Here is a 22,322-nt window from a genome sequence, read left to right as displayed (position 1 = left end):
CATTCAAAACAATACTCTGAGTAGATTGTGAGGTTTAGCCCCGTTGTTGATGTTGAATCATCACTTCACCAGTGACGTGCAAGAGGATTGCTTTTTTGAGCGATCCTTTCAAGGGTCATCCGGTCACACAATGCACACATGCTCGCGCGCCACCTGCATGCAAATCAAGTCAAATCACATCTCTGTGGAGAAATAATTGCCCGGAGGTGATTCACGAGTTCAACTCGGTCTGCGTCGGCATAGGTCGGGAGCCTGCTTAAATCCTGGGAGTATATTTTCCTCATCACACGCACCAAAGGAGCCAAAGAGGCGCATGCTCCGTGTGCGCACAGTCACCTGGGACCTGTTGCTAAACTGCGGCTGCACGGCGGTGAGAGGACGAGTTGTTAGATTTAAAAGATGCCTGTCTTTATCCTTCATCGTCATGGACAGAAATGAGCTAGATGCCACGTTATAACCAGGCTGTAACCAAGCCGGATGAACGCACTAAAACAAGAGGCGGACAAGTCCCCGTGTCGTTGATCTCACTCGGTTTAAGCAACAAAGGCACTTCACACACTTGTAAGTATGTATGCTTTGCCTTTTATTCAATGCCTTGATCAGTAAGGGTTAGTAAACTCCATTATATGACGTTTATATAGAGAAACAGTGTTGGAGGTTTTAGGTAGAAGGCTTGCCATCTCTGACACTCAATGGTTTGCAATGAGATTAGCTAATTGAAAATGTACTTATACAACCTTCAATGTATCCCAAATTAAAAGGGGGGAAGTGGAGCATGCAAGCATGAAATAAATACTGAAACATGAAATAAATACTGAAACTGAGTGCAAAATAACAAAGAGGGAGTGAATCCACTGCATTCATATTACATGTTCCACACTGGGGCTGTGTGCCTATCAGCGGGTAGGAACGGGATGATGCTCTGACTGTGTAGAGCAGATAATAACCCTCACTGGACCGTCACCAAGGAGACGGAAAACCCAGAGGGTTATCCCCCCCCCCCCCCCCCCCTCCCTGTCACTGCAGTGGTCTGTGTTGAGTTAAAGGAGGGCAATTAAAATGTTTCTCCGATTGTATTTAAAATATATATATTTTCCCCGTGTTTGCAGGTGTGAGTCTGATTTGAACACCGCAGGCGATGGGTAGATGTTGCAGATGCAAAGGGAGACTGCTGTGCATGTGCCTGCTGCCCTGCATGATGACCGGCCACCTTCTCATTTATGTCATGGTGTCTATATTCGTCACCATCTCCTACACGCCTCCAAAAATAACCGTCCACTACATCGCCTCCGGGATCTCCGCCAACTCCTCCACGTTGGCCTCTCACCCACTTGGTCCTTTCTGGAACCTCCGCCTAGAGGACAGCGCGCTGTGGAACCAGTTGCAGCATGCTTGGGACCGTCGACACAACCCAATACTGCGAGGGAACACAACTGGGATCGCGAGGAAGCCAAGAGCGAAGCTGTCGACGGAAATCGAAGATGAATGCCTTTCCGACTGCATGTCGAGCAGGTGTTCCGTCCCCCGTATGCAGGAATTTGATAGCCTGCCAGAACAAATGAGGGCATTTATACGGTCAATGCACTGCAGGGAGTATCCCCTCCTTATCAATCAACCTGGTATGTGTAGGACGAACCATAGTAGCTTTGATCTGGATCCGCCCATGCTCTTCATGGCCGTCAAATCTCAAGTGGGGAACTTTGAAAACAGGCAGGCCATCCGTGAGACGTGGGGACGCAGCGGCCCTGTGAGGGGGGAATCCAATAAGAAGGGCTTCTTAGTACGCACGGTGTTTCTGCTCGGAAGGCAGGACTCAAGCACGGGTCCTCACCCGGACCTCAAAAACCTCCTGGAGCTTGAGAACCAGAAATACAGGGACATCCTCCAGTGGGATTTCCGAGACAGTTTCTTCAACTTGACCCTAAAGGACTTGCTGTTCTGGCATTGGCTGCAGGACTACTGCCCCACCGCCATCTTTGTGTTCAAGGGGGACGATGACGTCTTTGTTCGAACAGGCGCCCTCCTGGATTACCTGCACAAGCAGTTGGAGGAGCACAACCTGTGGAAAGCCTATACAAATAAGACTCACATGGATTTGTTCGTGGGGGATGTGATCTACAACGCGATGCCAAACCGCGAGCCGTCCATGAAATATTACATACCGGAACGTTTCTACAAAGGCGCGTACCCACCGTACGCTGGAGGAGGCGGGGTGGTGTATTCCGTCTCACTTGCATTGCGACTGAGAGAGGTGTCTGAGAGGGTGCGCCTTTTCCCGATAGACGACGTGTATCTGGGCATGTGCATGCACAGACTGGGGCTCTCCCCGAGCCATCACCCGGGTTTTCTGACGTTTGATCTCCCAGAGACAGACAGGGGAAATCCCTGTGCTTACAGATCTGTACTGCTAGTGCACAGACGGAGTCCCAAGGAGATGCTGACGCTATGGAAACAGCTCCAGGGTCTGCCGGGTCAGTGCTGAGGCTCATCAACCTGCCAAATAGGATTCCTTGAGCACATTTTTGAAAACATACAGGCAGAACCTTATGACGTTCACATGCAATGTACCTTTCCTCCGAGTTACCCAACACTGAGGAGGAGACCGATCTACCTCAAAGGGTGCTTTTATTATGAGGGCGTTACACAATAAGGGTACTTTTTAAAATTAATACAGGGATGTATTTGCACACCCCTTTCAACTTTAGTTTTATTTTGCTACCTAATAAAGAAATATAATACAATGTTTGATTTTGACAGGGCTTATCATTTAGCCAGGGAGGATATTATGTATTGAAGAATTATATTAACAATAAAGGTTATCGCTCATTTTCATTGTTTCCCACAAAACTCTACAATGGATGATTTTTCTCTTATTTGTTATTTGGTTTTGAATCATGAACATTAAAATATGGCTGACTATTTAACTGAATGTTTACTAAGCACGCGTGTGTGTGTGTGTGTGTGTGTGTGTGTGTGTGTGTGTGTGTGTGTGTGTGTGTGTGTGTGTGTGTGCTCTCGGTCAGGTGCACTGGTTTGCATGTGGGTATTTAAACAATGATAGATGATGATTGTTTGTGTATTTGGCTATTTCTACAGGATTCACAGGGAGCTGCAAATTCATTGGGATGCAAATTATGCAAGGGAAAACTTTATTTCATATATATATATACTGTATATATGCATTATATTATATAGAAAATCAGGAAGTAGATGTATTTTGCATCTGTTAAAGATGAAATAAAACAAAGGAAACTACATGAACCGTCTTCATTTAGCCTGCTGGGAAAAGGAGAGGAGATGGGAAATGAAATCCCAGATGATCTCTGGATCTCTGGTCTCCTCCGGGGAGAATGAAAGCTGTCGCAGAAAAACACCAACAACAAAAAGTAGACGAATGAAACAGTGAGTGGGTACTCACTGAAAAAGTAAGCGATACATTTTCCGTTCTCTTCATTGTATTACAGCATGTTATCGTCTGGTCTCTACCATTGATTGTGGTACTAATATGCAGACAGTGGCTTCAGAGTAATGTGAAGAAGAAAGGTCTCTATAAGAGGAAGACTGCTGAGCTGCTGAACACTTATGAGGAAATGGAAAAATGGAGGCTGAGTAGACGACATTGTTATGCAAATTAAAGTACAAACTACATGCCAAAGCTGCTCAGTTTTAAATACTATGCTGCTGCTATACTACCACCACTACTACTACTAGTTGTACTCCTCCTATGAGTGTTTGTTTTTGTACCAAACTACCAAAAGTAGTGCCTCGGTAAGTGATTTTCAATTGGAGGTAGTAAAGTAGATAATTACTACAATTTGGGTAAGTGGACACTTAAATCTAATAAAATGAGGTTGGGTGACATCTAGTGGAGAACTCTGGTAATGACAGGAAGGTTCCTGAAAACACAAGAACGAGTGTGAACTCCAGTGACGTCAGTGCCTCTGAGTAACACCTCCCCCCAGTGGAGAAGTCTGCTATAGACGGGAAGGTTCCTGAAGCCTCTGGACCTCCTCCAGGAGAATATAAAACGGGGCCAGTCCCGCTTGCTGAGACTGAAACCAACACAGACGTTATCAAGAGGACTCAACACTAAACACACTGAAGATGCTGCGCTCTCATAGGTCCCAGCCGGCTCTCAGTCCATTCATGGGCGTCTACTGGCCTGTAAGCAGCCTGAGGTCAGAGGTCAAATATCTGCTCCACCAGCAGGATCGACTGCAGAGAAACCTACAGGAGCTGTGCAGCAGTCTGGAGCTGATGGCCAAACTTCAACATGGGACCCTGGAGGAGGCGGAGCCTTTCCAAACCAGCTTGGCCGTGGAACCCGTCTCCTACCAGCTGGAGAGAGAGGGGGAGCACTTTGGCCTGACCCTGGACGCTCGAGGCTTTTCCCCAGAGGAGTTGTCTGTCAGGCAGGTGGGCCGGAAGCTGAGAGTCAGCGGGGAGACAGAGAAGAAGCTCGAAGACGGGAAGGGCTCGTCCTCTTACAGACGCCAGCAGTTCAGGCAGGAGATCGAGCTGCCCGAAGGGCTGAACCACGAAGCCGTCACCTGCTACCTGGCTCCAGACGGGAAGCTCCACATCCAGGCAGCCGCCGCTCCATGTGAGGGGGAGGCCGAGAGAGAGCTGACTATCGAGAGGAGCTCGGAGGAGAAAACACAGCAGAGTGTGTGTTCACCACAGGACACACCCACAAACATGGAGTCATCTTCTTGTAATGGAGAGTAACTGTGTGAATGATGTTTACATGTTTATATATGATATATTTTGTATCATAAATAAATGGATTTGAATTGAAATCACATGTCCCAGCTTTTATATTCTTAATGGAGGAGGTCCACAGTCTTCAGGAACCTGCCTGTCGTAACCAGAGTTGTCCACTGGGGGGAGGTGTTACTCAGGAGAGCCGAGGGAAAAATAATACTTTCAAAATGACTTTAAAATATCGAAGATGGAAAATAATAAAAGGGTTAGTCGTTGTGTTATTCGGTCTGGAAAAAAGAGGAAAATGTGAGATTTAAGAAATGAACACTAAAAGATACAAGTGGACAATTGATTTAATAGTGACATATTTTTTTTCCTTCTTCATATCATAACTCCTGTCATTAATGTATATTTGTTGACTAGTATCACCGTTTCTGAGGGAAAAGTGGAATCACTTCAGTTACGTTGCTACGTTTGTTTCTTAACTCAGCATGACACAAACCAAACTTTTTTTATGTTCTGCACATACAGTAGTTGCCTCTGATCCTCCTCTATCAATTTGCACATGTGTCCACTAGATGGCAGCCTTTCCTTCCATAAACATTTACCAGACCTACCAGATGAACCTTCCTGCTATCTCAGCACTTTGCCACTAGTTGTCAACCTACTTTAACAAAAGACCAAATTAATTTACTTCTAATTATCTATAATAAAACTATACACAGATTATATATTGGTACTTTATCTGTCGATGTGCTCTTTCTCTTCATTCTGTTTTTATTTCTGTGATACATGCTGGTTTGAGTTTTGATCATATTGAAGCCATGTATGACGTGATCATAATGCACTGATGTTATCACGTCTGCGTGAGGGAAATAGACTTGCATGATTAAAGACTGATTTCAATGAAAATGGAAACAACACAATGTACAGGTGAGTTGTCAATTACTTCTTGGCTGAATGTCTTATATTTATGATATTCTGAAGAAACCAGGTATTTTGTTCACTCGTTATTAGTAGTTTACACATTTCACCGACCAGTGTTGTATTCATTTATCCAGGGTACAGAGAAGTCTGATATGGAGGACTGCTCTGAAAAGTAGGGCAACAACAACACAGAAGGCAGGATTTAAACCCACAGTCTTCTTTTCAACATATTCTATATCCCCCTCCTCAAAAAAAAACAAGGACGAATGATGAAACCTGGACCGGCAAACACAGCGCTTTGCTGCTCGGGGATATCGTGTCAAGGCTGGTGTCAGTATTTTTGACACAAAAAGAGAATATATGAGGTTCTTCTTCTTCTTTTTTTTGCCAGGCGTTCACCTTTGGATGAACTCCCCAAAGTGAAAGCGGGATAGAAGTGAGGAGGAGGAGGAGAACGAAAGATAACGGAAATAGAGGAAGGATGAGGAGGAGGAGGAGGAGGATTAGGAGGAGAAAGCAAGGCTCCGTGTAAATCATCTGCATTGTTCTGCTAACGCTGCTTGTGTGCACAAACACACACATTGAAGACAGCATCAAACTCACTCTCTCTCTCGATCTCACACACACACACACACACACACACACACACACACACACACACACACACACACACACACACACACACACACACACACACACACACACACACACACACACACACACGATTCCGGGCACAAACTTGAACTTCCTTGTTCCTGTCTTAGTTTTTCCCTCATGGAGAGGGTTTTTAATGCGCCATAAGCCCCCGAACACATAAAAGAGATATCCTTCTATCCGTGTAAGTGGTTCTGACGGCCACCAGCTCGTCACAAACACACACATAGACACACACACGTAGAGCCGCCAGCTCATCAGCATGCAGTTATTCCTTTGGTGCTGGATCGCAGGCTGTTAATTGGCTGCCAAGCAGAAATGTGTGTTTTTCTCTGTGTGTGTGTGTGTGTGTTGTTGTCTGTACTGCAGAGCCGGGGTTGCTTAGAAATTCCCGTCACGTCTCCGAGCCTCGATTAAGACGTTGCTCCAGTTTTCCAACAGACAGACATGTGGGGAGGAGGGGAAGGGAGGTAGAGAGGGGGGGATGCAGCAGTAGGGAGGGGGGGAGAAAGATGAGAGAACACCAGAGGAGTGGGATGAGAGGAAAAGAGGTGATGAGGCGGGACTCGGCGAGGCAGGGGGAAAAAAGTGAAGGGCGAGTGAGAGGGAGGTAGTGAAATGCTGCAGTGCCCCCCGTGTGTCGGACCCAGAAGCTCTCCGGTACTTCCTTATCTCTATTATTGAGTTGCAAAGGAGATGGAGGTATTTTTTTGCCGTCTACTGTGGAGTCCCAGGAGAGAGAAAAAAATGGCTGTTGATTTTCTGCCGTGTTCTATCTCCTGGTTGGATCTTCAGTGTTTTGTTTCCAGTTGCAACAATCTAACCCTGATGACCCCTGATGACCCCTGATGACCCCTGACTAGCTTCCCTGCAGTGATGGTGACCCAAAGACAACACACACAGCTAATGAGACTGTCCAACTATGACGATCTTCTTACCCCTCGAGACAGTTTTCAATGTGGCAGGGTCATCAAATGCATAGTGTCCTTTCAAAATAAAGTTCTTGACAGGAAGTCCCCGCAGGAAGTTCTACCATGACGGCTTCTTTTGCCTGTATGACACATTTGGTTTGTGCAGCAGGTTGTCCAATGTTTAATAGCATTAAATAATGACTGAATTAGAACGGAAGTGATTCTTTCACAACTAGTGGCTCCTCCCACTTCACGAGAGAGAATGACGGCGTGAAAAAAGTTAGTGGAATAAATCATAGACGACATGAATAAAACTGTGAGAAACTTTGTATCATAATATATTACAAAAAAAGAGAGAGAGAAACACAGTGTCAGGCTAATTATTTGAAGGTTATGGATTCTGAACTTTCAGTTTATACCCTAATGAAGCCATGAGAGACTCTTTCGACGTTTCTAGGTCAAACGTAGGCACTGAGTCACACGATACACAAAACTGGCTTTCAATTGCATGCGCATATACTGTACACACACACACACACACACACACACAAACACACACACACACACACACACACACACACCACACACACACACACACACACACACACCCACACACACACACACACACACACACAGATTTCACTGCAGATTGCCCGTTATGTAACCGAGCCAGAGTGAGAGAGAGAGAGAACAGACACCCCTGCCTAATCAGACACCAGCAGACGTGCACATGTCTCACAGCTGTCAGTCACACACACACACACACACACACACACACACACACACACACACACACACACACACACACACACACACACACACACACACACACACACACACAGTCTGCAGCCATGTAGCTCTCAGCTGCAGCAAAAAAAAAAAAAAAATTGGCTTGTTTTGGTTTTGGCGGTAACAAATGATCATCTGTATAAATATTTTGATTTCAACCACAAAGTCTGCATCATTTATGCCTCGTCAGATGGTTCGGCGGTCGACAACAACTGCTTTACAGTTTTAGGGCAGACAGAAACATGGCTGCATGCCTGGTGGGTCGGTGGATCGGTGGGTCGGTGGCTCGTGGGTCGGTGGGTCGGTGGGTCGGTGGGTCGGTTGGTCGGTGGCTCGGTGGCTCGGTGGCTCGGTGGCTCGGTGGGTCGGTGGGTCGGTGGCGGCACAAACCTGCAGCTCCTCAACCAAGGACACTGGGAAAGGACCTGCTACTTTTGTGAATGCATTTGTGTTTTTTCTGCTTTCCATGATTCTCTCTAATATGACAGTAAAAGTAAAAGTGACTACCTCTACTTTTGTCTACTCGCATGTGTGTGTGTGCGTGTGTGTGTGTGTGTGTGTGTGTGTGTGTGTGTGTGTGTGTGTGTGTGTGCAGATGAGATGGACCGTGGTCTAAGTGATTTCAAGGTGCTCATGTTTGTTTGATGGAGGATAATTAAATAGGTAATAGAAACCAGCCAGTTCTCATCCCTATCGATTAATTTGCAGCACACACACACACACACAAACACACACACACACACACACACACACACACACACACACACACACACACACACACACACACACACACACACACACACACACACACGTTCAATACCCTACAGTCCTTGGTCTCTAAGAGGAGACGTCTGATACTCCCACGTCAGCTATCAACATGCTTTCATGTTTTAATGGGCCTGTTTAACCTAATCCACATTAGCCTCCATCCTTCAACACCACCCCCCCCCCCCCCCCCCCCCCCCCCCCCACCACCACAACAAATTCTTCAGTGCCGCGGTCCAAATCCATACGCCATGTCCTTCACTGAAAAGTGTTTGATGGAAATCAAACAAATAATCCAACCAAAGACCCATCCTCCATCACAAGCATTCTCAACTCTTTAGATCACGAATGGGAAAGCAAAGCCAAACCACTGGGGTGATGAGAGCTGAACGGGGGGGCTGGACCACATCTTGAAATCATAAAGATGTTCACTGTGAATTAAACTACAACAACAACGCTATATAATATAACCGCTGCTGACAGGATTATAAAAGAAAGCAGATTTTTGCATGTTTACAAACGATTCTCTGTGAATGCAGACACGGCTCACAAGTTCCTCATTGTACGACGTGGAGTAAAAATGTCTGACCTGCATGTCATCACTGTGGTGGTGTTATTATTTGTGCAGCAACTGGCTATTTTGAGCCCCTTTAATCAGAATTCAGACAATTGATCATCTCTATTGTTATTTCAGCCCTCGCAGAAATACGTGAAATGACCGTCACCTCTTAAAAGCACATAATGTGTTAAAAATTCACGGAAACCAATGGAAAGTCAATCGGGATGTGGAATACCTTCGTTGTGGTTCTGGTTCAATGGAAATAGCTTTGGAGGTCGTGGTGAGCGGGTGGGTCAAACACAGAACTTTCACCCAGGAGACCAGTTTTCATCTCCTGTGTGAAACCAAAGAAGTTACGTAACAGAGTTCTTTCAACTCAAACTGGGATCTTTCCTTTCCTGAACCGAACCGCTGTTTTAGTACCTAAACAACATGTTAGTATTGTTGCCTACACCGAAAGTGAACGGATTAAAGTTTCCGTGATGACGGTACATCATCATCATTACACAGATGTTGTCATTAAAAATGAAAAATATATTTCAATGGTCTCTCATCCTCCAGACCAACCTTAAAACCTCAGCACAAAAAAATGTAATAAATACAATTGTGTGACTTGACACCAATATGTGAGAGAATACTCACTCTTTATGGATTTTGGTGTAGCACTGAACAGCAAATCCAAATTTCAAAATTTCCAGCATAAGAGTGATTTGTTATGACATTTTGGGGGGTATTAAAGGGGGCTATTGGGCACAATAATGGGATTGTGCCTTTAAAATAATAATAATAATAATAATAATAATAATAATAATAATAATAATAATAATAATAATAATAATAATAATAAAAAAATCATATTGAAATGTTATAACATATTTTAGACAAGAATCCTTGAACACAAATACAAACCTATTTATTTAACACCCAATTTTTTTCTCCAATGCTTTTAATGTTTTATGTAAAGCACTTTGAATTGCCCTGTGGTTGAAAGGTGCGATACAAATAAAATTGCCTTGCCTTGCCATACATTTTGCGTTTGACAGATCTGTTTCAGTGCATCATTTAATTTAACATGAGCGCCACAAACCGCAACACGTTTCTCCGCTCGGCGTGTGCCTTTGTTCCCTACATGTGTGTGCCTTTGTTCTCCGTAATGCGTTTTGTTTGTCCGTGTATCTGTATGACAATGATTAGCTGTGATGGATGATAGTGACCCAATAATTGTGACAAGGACACAACATTAACATTGAAGCAGGGACAATGGCTCTGCAGCTGCGTGGCCGCTGCATTATTCAGACGGGGATGGATGGATGGAGAAAAACGGGGAGTAGGAAGGGAAGAAGAGGGGGACAGGAAGGAAGAGGGTGAGACAGGGGAGGGAAGGTGGGGATGGGAGTGGGGCTACGCACAGGGCGATTTATGGATGGTGGAGGGAGGGGGGGGGGGGGGCAGATGGAGTACAGTACAGATGGATGGTTGGAGGAGGAAGAATAGGTGAAGAGGGCTGGAAATGACCTCACACAAAAAAGAAAAAAGGTGAGGTGGATTGGTCTGCATGGGTGGTGTAGTACCTGGGTGGTCTATATATGACATGGGCCAAAACATTAATAAGAGAGAAAAGACTCGTGTGTTGAACAATATATGAATTATAGGGGAATATGACATGAATTTCACTATTAATTATATCTTAAATAAGGATGATTAACTCTGTGAATGTATAAAGGCTTAATCCACTTCCTGTATTTTAGACTTTTGTCCATGCATGATATGTTTTTTATTGTGCAAAAAAAACTATACCCGTTATTAATTGGATACACAAATGTGATTTTATAGCGATATCATGAAAAACAAAAAAAGAACCAACCAAAACAAACTTTTAGCGACAGCTTTGGACCAAAAATAACCTATTTGTGGTTATTTGATGAAATATAGGGAAGCCATGCACTTTTCATGTTTCGAAGGGTCTGAATCTCATGCAATATTGATGTGATGATATAAACTGAGTGCATTTGCAAACGTATATTTGCTTTAATGTGGATTGTCAGGATTGCTCCCCCCCCCCCCCCCCCCCCACACACACACACCATCCAGCCCCCATCCTCACTCTATTAGTGGAAACACCATGGGGACACACAGATATAGCCTCTCATTGCCAGAGTACTGATCTGTAATCACTGTCTTTGCACGAGGAAGAGGACTAACTGGACTCCGAGGAATGTTTTTTGTTGCCAAAGCCATATTTGTTCTCTCCGTCTCTGCGGTGTCGAGAAGAATCTTAACCTTATGTGAAGCCTCTTAGTTCACATCGCCGTCAGGACTTCCATTTCATGTGTTTATTCCTGTTAAATACCCAAAACCAGACCACCTTTACTCTATATCCAAAAAATCATTAGAAGCTTCACTATTTGAATTATTAATCGACAGAATTGAAACTGAAATTGTAAAAATGTTCGTCTTTGTGCCACGATAGACACGTTTTGTTGATCCAGGTTGAGGTCGGGAGACTTTGTGGCCGATGAGGGTCGAGGGGTTCAGTATTTGCAGTTCCTGTATTTGGTCCTATCACGGTCTATTTTAAGTTTTGCTCTGTGTTAAAATTTGTTCCGTCTTGCCTTTGGTGTCAGCGAGCTGATAAAATATGCATGGTTTGGACTTTTCACCTTTCCGATTTTTATTCCTTGTATAAATCAAAGGAAAATGGAGTCTTTTATGGTTGGAGCTCATCCATGTTTGATGTGCAGCCAGGAGGGAGACCTAGATAATAGAAGCTATCAGAGACATACAGCACTCTGTGTGTGTGTGTGTGTGTGTGTGTGTGTGCGCGTGTGTGTGTTTGGGCATGCATGTGTGTGTCCTCTTTCGGATTCTGTTTCATTCCCAGGCATTAATGGACTTGAATGTATTACGGCATACACTTTCAGAAGGTCTGACACTGAGCTAAATGGGTTCGTACTCGCACACGCACACACACACACACACACACACACACACACACACACACACACACACACACACACACACATGTGCAGTTGTATTTAATAACCGCATTAAAATTTCCGACTGCAGCAAAATGCAACAACATGAGACGGAATCAGCCACTTCGCCAAATGAGGTCAAGCAGTCAGGACTCTTTGCTCTGCTTCAGACAGACGTTACAAGCAGAGGGATGTTCCAGTCGTGCTCTCCGAATGTACTCGTCTTAAGCGTAGCCGTCAATCATTCAGTCTTTATCCATTCAGACAAATTCATGCATTCAGAGTAATTCCGACGTTCATTGACTTTTCTGCCAGGCTGACTACTAAATAAGAAGGAAAATACCTCGAGGAGGATATCACTAAGGGGAAAAGCACAAAGTGATCAAAGTACAGCGAGGTGATTCATCATCAGCTGTGGAATGATGACTGATCGTCTGCTGGGATTACTCTCACGGATGGCTCGCTCATATCTCTGTCTGTGCATTGTGTTGTGGCCTTGGCAGCTCCTTCTCGCTGTGGGACAAAATCAATAGTCATTTCAGAAAACGGTGACTTAATCATGAGTCATTACGCACTGTTAGTGAGCGCTATTTGTTTGAAGCAAAGGTCAAACTGGGCAGCTATGTCAAGAGATGTATCAATGCGACTACGCTGTATTAGCTTAGCGTCTTCATTTTGAACGTAAGCATACAATAAATGACTCAAGTGATGTCACTAGAGTCACGGGCCGAGACTCCGGGTTTGCGGTGTGGAATTAGCATGAAGTGAGTGAGCCAGGTCTCTGTAGCCGGCTCATCTCTGCTTGAGGCCAGCCGGGGGATACACAACTTGCTTTGCCCTGGGTCACTTTTGCATATGTAAGGATTTTATTGGCCAGTAAATAAACACACAACAAGCGATTGGATCTCAGCCCAGATCTCTGTTGGGGGATCCCATGGCACCTTATAAGCACTCTGGTACCGCATTCATCAAAATCACCCCCCAAAAGGTTGAATCCCTTAAAAATGGCCACCCAGCAGCCGATCGCCTGCAAGTTGAGTATCAATGACCACATAGATGACAGGTTTCGAAAAAGAAGAAGAATGTGTGGAATAGAATTTCATTTGTTCTGCAAAAAATACATCTGGAAAAACCCACCGGAGACGGTGTGAACACCTCTCAGGAAAACCCACAGACCTCGGCTGTCAACATGTGTTAGTGGGACTATTTCTTCCGTAGGGCGTAATTGCACACATTCACTTCTTCCCGTGCTACACGAGTGTGACACGCCACTCTGTGCATTGGCAGTTTATGTGCGTTGGCCGGTGAACGTACCTCACAATTCAAATTCAGTACATGGGATTCCAAGGACACTGCGACTTCATTACACATAATACTAGGCATTACACATACATGATAGCGAGCAGGATACTTGCAAATGTGCAACAGACGTACAGGGAGGCTGGCTGAGAAAGAACGTTGACACAACCTCAACACACAACCTCAACACACACACACACACACACACACACACACACACACACACACACACACACACACACACACACACACACACACACACACACACACACACACACACACACACACACACACACTGAAATACAATATCCAGGTGATGCATTGCAGTCATTAGTTTGTCTATGCAGAGCCCAGTGGATATTAAGATAAATGAGGTGATTCTCACAGATACCAAAGACATTCTCGCAGCTATTAACTCCCCTTCCTACACATTTGAGGAAAAAGCACTCCAGAAACTGGTGAGCCAGGTTTTCATAACATTACTGGGAAATTACATTTTACATGCTTTATTGTGAAATGTTAATAATATGAGCTTGATCGTCTTGTACCGCCACTTTCTGGGATCAAAGGATTTGTTATTTACTGCTGGAACTGATTGGATTTTAATGAACAGAAATTGACCTAATTACACTCCGCTGCATTTTACTGAACTGATAAAAACTTACATAAATTGAATTAATTCATCACATTTATGCGGAAGCGAAACTCCAAAGCGATAAAGATCAATGTCTTGAAGTATTTCATTCTACAAGGGAAAAAGTATCGATCATTTAAACTTCACAAAGCCAAACTGCTGTGACATGTTCACACTGTGAGAAACATCTGGCCCTTCTCTCCCTCAGGGTGCTTTCACATGGGGGTTGCTGTGTCTTTGCAGTGCTGTAGTTCTAAACCCACTCAGAATGAGTAGGAGCCCTGTACCAAGGTTAATAAACAGAGTTATGGGGGATTGCATTAGATTTTCATAACAAAAATGGGTCATAATTTGATCAGTAGCTGCGTGAATCATGCACCTTTATAAAGTGACGGTGGTCCATCCCCAGCACTGCTCCACATACCCACACGATTTCTGTATTTGCACACAATGCATGCACACATTTGCCCATGCATGCTGAGGCTGATTATAGAGAATGTATGGCAGGCAGACGCTGCGGAGGCTAATTCCCTCCCAGCTCACAGCGGGTAATGTCAAAATAATTATCAGACGAGACAGCTCAGTGGGCAGGCAGCACCTCTTCATTATGGAGCGAAGTTGATGGGGGCTAACAACCTCGAAATAACGCGGCCATATTATAGTACACGGTTGGACGTGAAACTCACTTTTATCCTTTTTTTTACTGCTCATTTATTTTAATTAAGCTTTTCTTTTGGATCATGAAATAGAAAAATAGAATCTGACTTCAGGCTGAGCTTATTTATTTGACAGACCTGAAAAATAAAGATAATTTGGGTTCTTTTTTGCATTCCAGATCGTGCATTTTCACAAAGTCACTAAATAACTATAAGTCACCAGTAAAGCTGCTCGATTTCATGGAGAAAGCAGGAACAAAGAGTGTGTGCCCGGCCAAATCACTGTGTGTGTGTGTGTGTGTGTGTGCGTGTGCGCGTGCGCGTGTGCGTGTGTGTGTGTGTGTGTGTGTGCGTGTGTGTGTGTGTGTGCGTGCGTCTGCCAGAGTGACAGACCTCATTAGAGCAGAGAAATAGCAAATGTAATGGTATGTGTGCGAGTTATTGTAGTTGTTATAAATATATTACCCCCCCACCCCCCGTGTCTCAAGTCAAATGCACTTTCATCTCACCTTGACGGACCTTCCACACGCATGCATCGATGCACACACACACACACACACACACACACACACACACACACACACACACACACACACACACACACACACACACACACACACACACACACACACACACACACACACACTGCGCCAAAGGGACTTCACATTAGGGACATTTCTGCTCATATGATTGACTGCTTCGAATAAAGGACCTTGGAAAAACATCTGGGCAAGTGACAAATACGTCCCTCTGGCTGCTGTTGTATGAAGGAGATACAGTGGGTGGGCGAGAGAGAGAGAGAGAGAGAGAGAGAGAGAGAGAGAGAGAGAGAGAGAGAGAGAGAGAGACAGTGTGTGTGTGTGTGTGTGTGAGTTATCTTCAGTGCTACACAAAGACCTGCCAGACTGCCACAGCTATCAAGGTTTCTGTGTGAGAGAGTGAGTGTGTGTGTGTGTGTGTGTGTGTGTGTGTGTGTGTGTGTGTGTGTGAGAGAGTGTGAGAGTGTGTGTGTGTGTGTGTGTGTCCTTGCCAGCCCCTTGACATCGCCCAGTCCTCTGATGGCGGGCTTCTCGGATCAGCAGCAGAATGGATATGGCTATTTACCAGCAGCTTATGTGGTCTGGGTCAGACGTCCTGTAACAGTCTGATGGGTGCTGAGGGTGGGTGCTACACCGAGGACAAAAAGCGAGCGGCTTTATCTGGACATATGCACCTTGAGCTAACAATCTGCATGAGAAGTGGTTTAGTACGGCTCGGAGGTCAGGACCTGGACATGAGAAAAACACAAACCCAGGAGAATAGGGAAAGTATGTTTCCTCATTAAATTGTAAAAGCAGAAATTATGATTTCTATATCAATTACAATATCGGCTCCTAAACTCTAGAAACTCTTAAATTATGACACTTCCTATGTTTATTTATAAAAGCATTGAAAAGTTAAAAAAACACAAGATCATAACATCATAGTATTGAAACGGCTGCTCTCTATGGGCCGTTTTACAATAAAGCTCAGAAATGGCAAGCATTTACTATTGTAGGCTACTATTTCTATTGTAAGCTGTTAGTATTTCAACTGAGAGGCTGAAGACTTGCCATTTGCCAGCTGCCATTATAAACATCACCAGCACCAGCGTTTAACTTCAAGGTACTTCCGATACTAAACAATAACCTAACAAAGAAATTGCAAAAAATATTACAATCAACCGAATGCAGAAAAGGCACAAATATAGACGTACGTGAGTACAAACACATACAGACAGAGAATTGCATACACACGAACACATAGATCCACAGACACTATTACCCCTAAACTGACAGCTAAGGTTCTGCTGAAGGTCATTCATAATGATTAAAGAGGCATCTCTGCAATGATTTTTAAATGACCCTCGGGACGCCTCGACCACCGAAACCTCTTCAACAGGAAATTACTTTATCGTGCCCTGGGATGACTGACTTTAGAGTGACACAGTGGCGGCGTGATAGACGGCGAGACGAGGGATGTAAAGCAGAAAGCCAGAACGGAAGACCTGATGGAGTCGCAAAATGAATGTCATGCCGATATTAAGACGTGGGCGGGGGGGCGGACAGACGGAGCATGTGGGCGGGTGAAGACATGCACACACACAGAGGGACACCGGGGCTTGCCCAAAGCGAGACAACCGTCCATCCATCCGAGAACAATCCCAGTAGTCAGCACCAGTGGGAATATAGGCCCAGTGCAATCCCAAAACACACACACACACACACACACACACACGCACACACACACACACACACACTGCAGCTCTTTTCTTCAAGCCGCTGATACAGAGGTTTCGGTAATAGCCACGCTGATGGTGTGATGGCTAATTCCACCTTCATACACTTTTTTTGTGTTTGTGTGTGAGTGTAATAATCACCTTGAGCCGTGGATTCCCCCAGAGATCAGCTCGCCTTCATTTGACAGCACAACACACATGCACACACACACACACACACACACACACACACACGCACACACACACACACACACACACACACACACACACACACACACACACACACACACACACACACACACACACACACACGCACGCACACACAGCCATTTGCTATTTACATATAAACTACCGTAGCACTGTACTTAGCGTCACCTTCTGTCATGATTCAAGGTTAACACAAAAACCAGGATTAGTTGGGGGATATTAAGAAAATCATTTTCCACTGCATAACCCGTCATAATGATTCAAAGAATAAATACTCCACAATGACCACTCACCACATGCTGTGTATGCAAAATAAGATGCATTAGCCGCGAATGCTATGTAATTGTTAGCAAGGCTTTTGCCCTCGAGCGAGCACACAATAACACGAATCGCTGATATCAGCAGCGAGCATCTGACAGACGCGGCGTTGCCTCTTCTTGCATCATCAGGTTTTTAGAATATCATGCATTTTCCAGAACCTTGCAGTTCATAATCACTTTAACCCAGCCATGAACTGTATTCTACTGGATTGTGTTTTCAGCCGTGATGCCCCACTGACAATCATTTTCTTCAAATAGCGAGGCACATAGATGAGGTGTGTGTAATTTAGGGCTGCTTTCTTTACAAGGGAATTATTTGAATCGCTTTGGAGATCAAAAACAGCCTCCGTGTTCATTTATCCATCTGTCTTACCAGTTCAAAAAGAAAACCCACTAACTAGCTCCCTTGTTACCCTGACAATTGGTATCTCACCCAGTAAACCATGTCTAATTGCATTGCTGGGAAATATCTTTCAGCGATTACATTGTTTGGCTAAAATAGCTCATTACAGAGAAAACAACAAGGAATATAAAACAAGACACAAATCCTAACAAAGTACTTTACATGACAGTTCACAGCCTGTAGTTGGGTCGATTAGACTGTGAAGTTGCACAGCCATAACAGTAAGATGCAACAATACACACTGCTGCAACCATTAAACATGTCATTATTGATTGTCAAAATAACTATGACTCTAAATCCCTGCAAACAATGCCAATATAAAACGTGGTGTCTCTGCAATTTACCACTTTCCATAAGGTCAACTCAAGGTTCGATGAGGTTGAGCTGTTTAGCACCATGTTTGCCATCTTATGTTGGTGCATTGATGTCTGATATGTTGACAAATGTACTTATTGTAAGTCGCTTTGGACAAAAGCGTCTGCTAAATGACCTAAATGTAAATGTAAATATGTTCGTGTTTGCAAATCAGCACCAATTAAAGCACAGCTGTGGCTAAAAAGACCGTTTTGAAGGTATTATGTCATGCACCAAAGTCTTGGACAAATTGACATTTTGACCTGAATTCCACGACAATCCATCCAATCCTTCATGTAGATCATGAGATATTTCACTGAATACTTTGACCTGATGGTGACACTAGATAAATAGTCAGGGGACCTCCAAAGTCCGTAGCATTCAGTCTCTGGAGACCATGCATGCCTGTACAAACTTTAACGGAAATCCATCCAATAGTTAGAGATATTTCAGTCAGTGTCAAAGTGGCTAAAAATCTAATGAATGTTTATTCAACATGTATTAGTAGAACATGAGAACGCCGATGAGTCATTCTAAACCCCAGAAGAGCTGGTGCTGGGATTATGTATTCACCATAAAAACTTTAAATTCAAGACAGGGATATTAACTGAAGTATAGTATGTTGTTGAGCAAAAGCTTGCGTTAAACACAGAGTTTATTTCAGGCATCTATCCAGAAACACATTCAAAGCAGCCATGGCTATAAGGCTATCAGACAATGACAGCTAGTTTAATTTTTTATTGGTTTTATTGGAAAAATATAGATTTTGATAACACACTACAAAAACATCAACACAAACATAATACATGACAGTCTCAAAGACAAACCAATAGCACAACAAAAGAATCTTTACTGTGCTTTCAAAGAATCACAAAACAGTTATTCAATCGGTTAAAACCTTATGTGTGGCTTATTGATGACATGATCGTCGTCTTTGACCTGGGGAAAACGCAATAACGGCATACCTGCTTTTTGTATGTTGATACTTTGAGCGAAAGCTGCACATTTCCACGACCACTTCCTGACAAGTCAATAATACAGTTGAGAAGTGGGCGGGGCCATAGGTAACTTAATTCATCCTCTTCAAATTTGCATTTGAAAGTTGAACTTTAGCACAAATCACAATGCTACTCGACACACAAACACTGGAGTCTTCCATTATATCATCATATTTTGAGAAACATTTTTTTTCTCCCCACAATGTGGTCCGTCATTGACAACTTGCAACCAGGAACAAGCGTCATGTTCTACTCAGTCTTCTGCCGTTGACTTTTGAGCTGCAGTTTCATTTCAGGTTTATTCATTTCATTGCCTGAAAGAAATTCCCATCTAGTCAGAAAACAGTGACATATTGTCTAAAGAAAACATTGTAACTTCCAGAAATATGGCGCAGCTATAACCCCGCCCACTTCTTTGCTACATTTCTGAAGTTATTAAAGACGCCAAGCACTGTTTTTCATAATTATAAAGTGTCTCTGAGTCAGATATCACGACAACCTTTTATGGTTCTTATATGTTACACTGTATACGCAAACATACTTCAGGTATTGGTTTTGTACATTAGCTCGAGTTCAGTAAAACCTCCTATTTTGTGGTTTATGTAGTGCTTTTGTTACGCCGCCAATCCCAACAAACTCTTCTGTGTACGTATGCAAGACCCCCCTTCTGAAAGTCAATTTCAATACAGCAAAGTTGCTTACTTAGATTAAATAAAACATGTTCAGTAATCTAATGTGACAGTACAAAATTGGCTCCTGCATTACACTTCACTGCATTGTTGATGGAGTTCCAGCTGACATTGTAGAGTAACAACACATCAATAAATCTTCACAGGTCTCTGCTTGTTCTCTGTGCTTTGTTGCTTCCCGCCAAATGAAAATTGCTTAACAAGCGACGGCCAGGATGAAATCATGCCACTGCAAAAGTGCTGAGAGTAAATAATTTGAATTAATGACAACGTTTTCCCCTTGGCAACACCCGTCAACCAAATTGTAGATTAGTATTGTTATCTGCAATGACAACAAATCAATACCCGCTTTCACACTTTTGTACTTAGCATGGGTCCGAACGCTCAGTCAAAAATCTCTGGCTGAAGTTCGTTGACATCGAGGGCTATGTGCCGTATCATCCAATCGCCATCCTCAAAGATTTCTGTTAAACCCTGTGCTTATGTTCTGAAGGTGTAATGTGCCATACACAAGAAAATGGTGCTCTACATCAATGATGTTTTATTTTTCAATATATATAGATTTGATTTGTTCTTAAAAATATTACCAATGCTTTGTGCTTAACTGTCAAATGTTACACTATGGCAAGCACTGAGAATATGAAGTGATATAATCAGCATAATGGAACACAGTTATTATAGTAATTGTCCTGTATAGTAAATCATTAAGAAACACTTTGACCCTAAAAAGTCAGTCACCTATAGACATTAAAGTCAAACGAAAAAAAGGGCACAAGATTTCTCATAAAGTGCAAATTAAATTAGTTCCAACATACACATTGTCTGACATTCTTCTTATTGCCTGTAGATATTGTTGGCAAAAAGTAAATACATAGAAAGTTGGGGCACAATTGGGGCAGAGCATTTTGGCGGGGGAGGAAAAAAATGGTGCTCGAAAGATAAGAGGCACTTATAAGGGTGTACTATTCACCAATTTTTCATGCTCCGGGCATAAGTATTAAGTTGAAAACTAAGTTGAAAAAGGTGTTTGTAAAAAGCCAATACCATGAAATTTGGGTGGGATCAAAATACTGTGAAACTTCGTCAAATGCCTGTGGTATTCATATAACTGAGGGGACCACCCAGCACAATTACCTTCACTGTACATGCCTTATATTGTCTAATATAAAAGGTGCACCATGTTATTGATGCATTCTCCCCGCTCCATTACAAATCTGCATAGCCACAATAGTCTACACACAGTACATATGTTTAACTGCCAAACGGTTAGGTGCTTTTTTGAAGACAAGAATAAGACCTGCTTTAAAAAAAGAAAGAAAACACTGATAAATAGCTATTTTCCCCACCACCTTTAAAACTACAATATAGTATATTAATGCAAAAAAATATGGAGCCAAACCTCCAAAAGCTTAAATGTAGACTAACGCGACTATGCAGGTTTGTCTTTCAAGCAAACTTTCACTCTGGTAGAAGGTTTCGCCTTTTAAAAACACATACCCACATAGAATAATGATCACTCACATTCTCTTATCAAACCAGTTAAGAAGTATGATCTTGATCAGCATGTAGAAATGCTTAAACACTACAAGTGAGTTGGCCAATGAGGCCTTTTACTTTGACTTTTACAGTCAGCGGGAGTTTTAAGTGTTTAAAAGTGAAACACAACTCCAAAAAAGTGAAACACCCCTTTAAAACTGTACATTCTTCTTGTGTGCTTTTCTATCCTTTTCATAGCCACTGATACCCCTTCTTATAAAACTAGCTTTACAATCTCATTTTGTTTCCACTCTTAAGCCACAGCACTAGCAGTACACTGTGTATATCCAAGAAAAAAAATATTAGCATGTCATCTGCAAAGAGGATTATATTCTGTCAGAAATCAGTTCCTGCTAAGGTGAACACAATGTTTAAAAGGGTCAAGTTGTAGCAATAAAGCGCTGCGTAGTAATGTATAATATACCATACCAAAGAGAAGTAAAGCAAGGGGCTTGATCATTGACATCATTGTATACATTTAAACCATACCAGAAGTACATCAATCCCTGTGCACACTCCTCCACCTTTTAGAGACAACAGCGTATTTATTGCTGTCTCATTTAGGGCCGCTGAAAATATTTCTAGGTCTTGTACCAAAACTTGAACTGAAACACAATCACCGACAACATAACATGACAATTTGTTAATTCTGCATACCTCTTTGGGCACCCTTACATGGGGACAG

General features: G+C 43.2%; 2 protein-coding genes across 4 annotated transcripts in view; both read left to right on the top strand.

Moving 5' to 3' along the window:
* The first annotated feature begins 281 nt into the window (after positions 1-281).
* On the top strand, positions 282-2,725 carry LOC311029977 (N-acetyllactosaminide beta-1,3-N-acetylglucosaminyltransferase 2). 3 transcript variants are annotated; one of them, XM_084035415.1, is made up of 2 exons: positions 282-561; positions 1,136-2,725. In XM_084035415.1, the coding sequence occupies exon 2, from the start codon at positions 1,139-1,141 to the stop codon at positions 2,480-2,482; it is 1,344 nt and encodes a 447-aa protein (XP_083891541.1). In that variant the 5' UTR covers positions 282-561; positions 1,136-1,138; the 3' UTR covers positions 2,483-2,725. The 3 variants fall into 3 exon arrangements, with proteins under 3 accessions (XP_083891541.1, XP_083891539.1, XP_083891540.1); XM_084035413.1 differs by having other exon boundaries at positions 1,110-2,725; XM_084035414.1 differs by having other exon boundaries at positions 282-565; positions 1,110-2,725.
* Positions 2,726-4,082: 1,357 nt separating this feature from the next.
* The window catches only part of LOC311029609 (heat shock protein 30-like), a gene marked incomplete at its 3' end in the record, with an annotated part of 68,593 nt that continues 50,353 nt past the window's right edge, over positions 4,083-22,322 (top strand). The window contains exon 1 of the mRNA XM_084034833.1: positions 4,083-4,666. Coding sequence (XP_083890959.1) covers positions 4,105-4,666 — 562 coding nt within the window. The 5' untranslated portion in view covers positions 4,083-4,104. The remainder of the gene's footprint in view (positions 4,667-22,322) is intronic.

This window comes from Eutrigla gurnardus (genome assembly GCF_963514095.1).
Source record: "Eutrigla gurnardus genome assembly, chromosome: 19".
NCBI lineage: Eukaryota > Metazoa > Chordata > Actinopteri > Perciformes > Triglidae > Eutrigla > Eutrigla gurnardus.
The sequence above is the reverse complement of the archived record's forward strand: the minus strand, read 5'-3'. Positions and strand labels throughout refer to the sequence as shown.

Bases quoted from the DNA above. Each gene is read 5' to 3' on its own strand.
- LOC311029977 (XM_084035415.1), top strand. From the start codon at position 1,139: ATGGGTAGATGTTGCAGATGCAAAGGGAGACTGCTGTGCATGTGCCTG.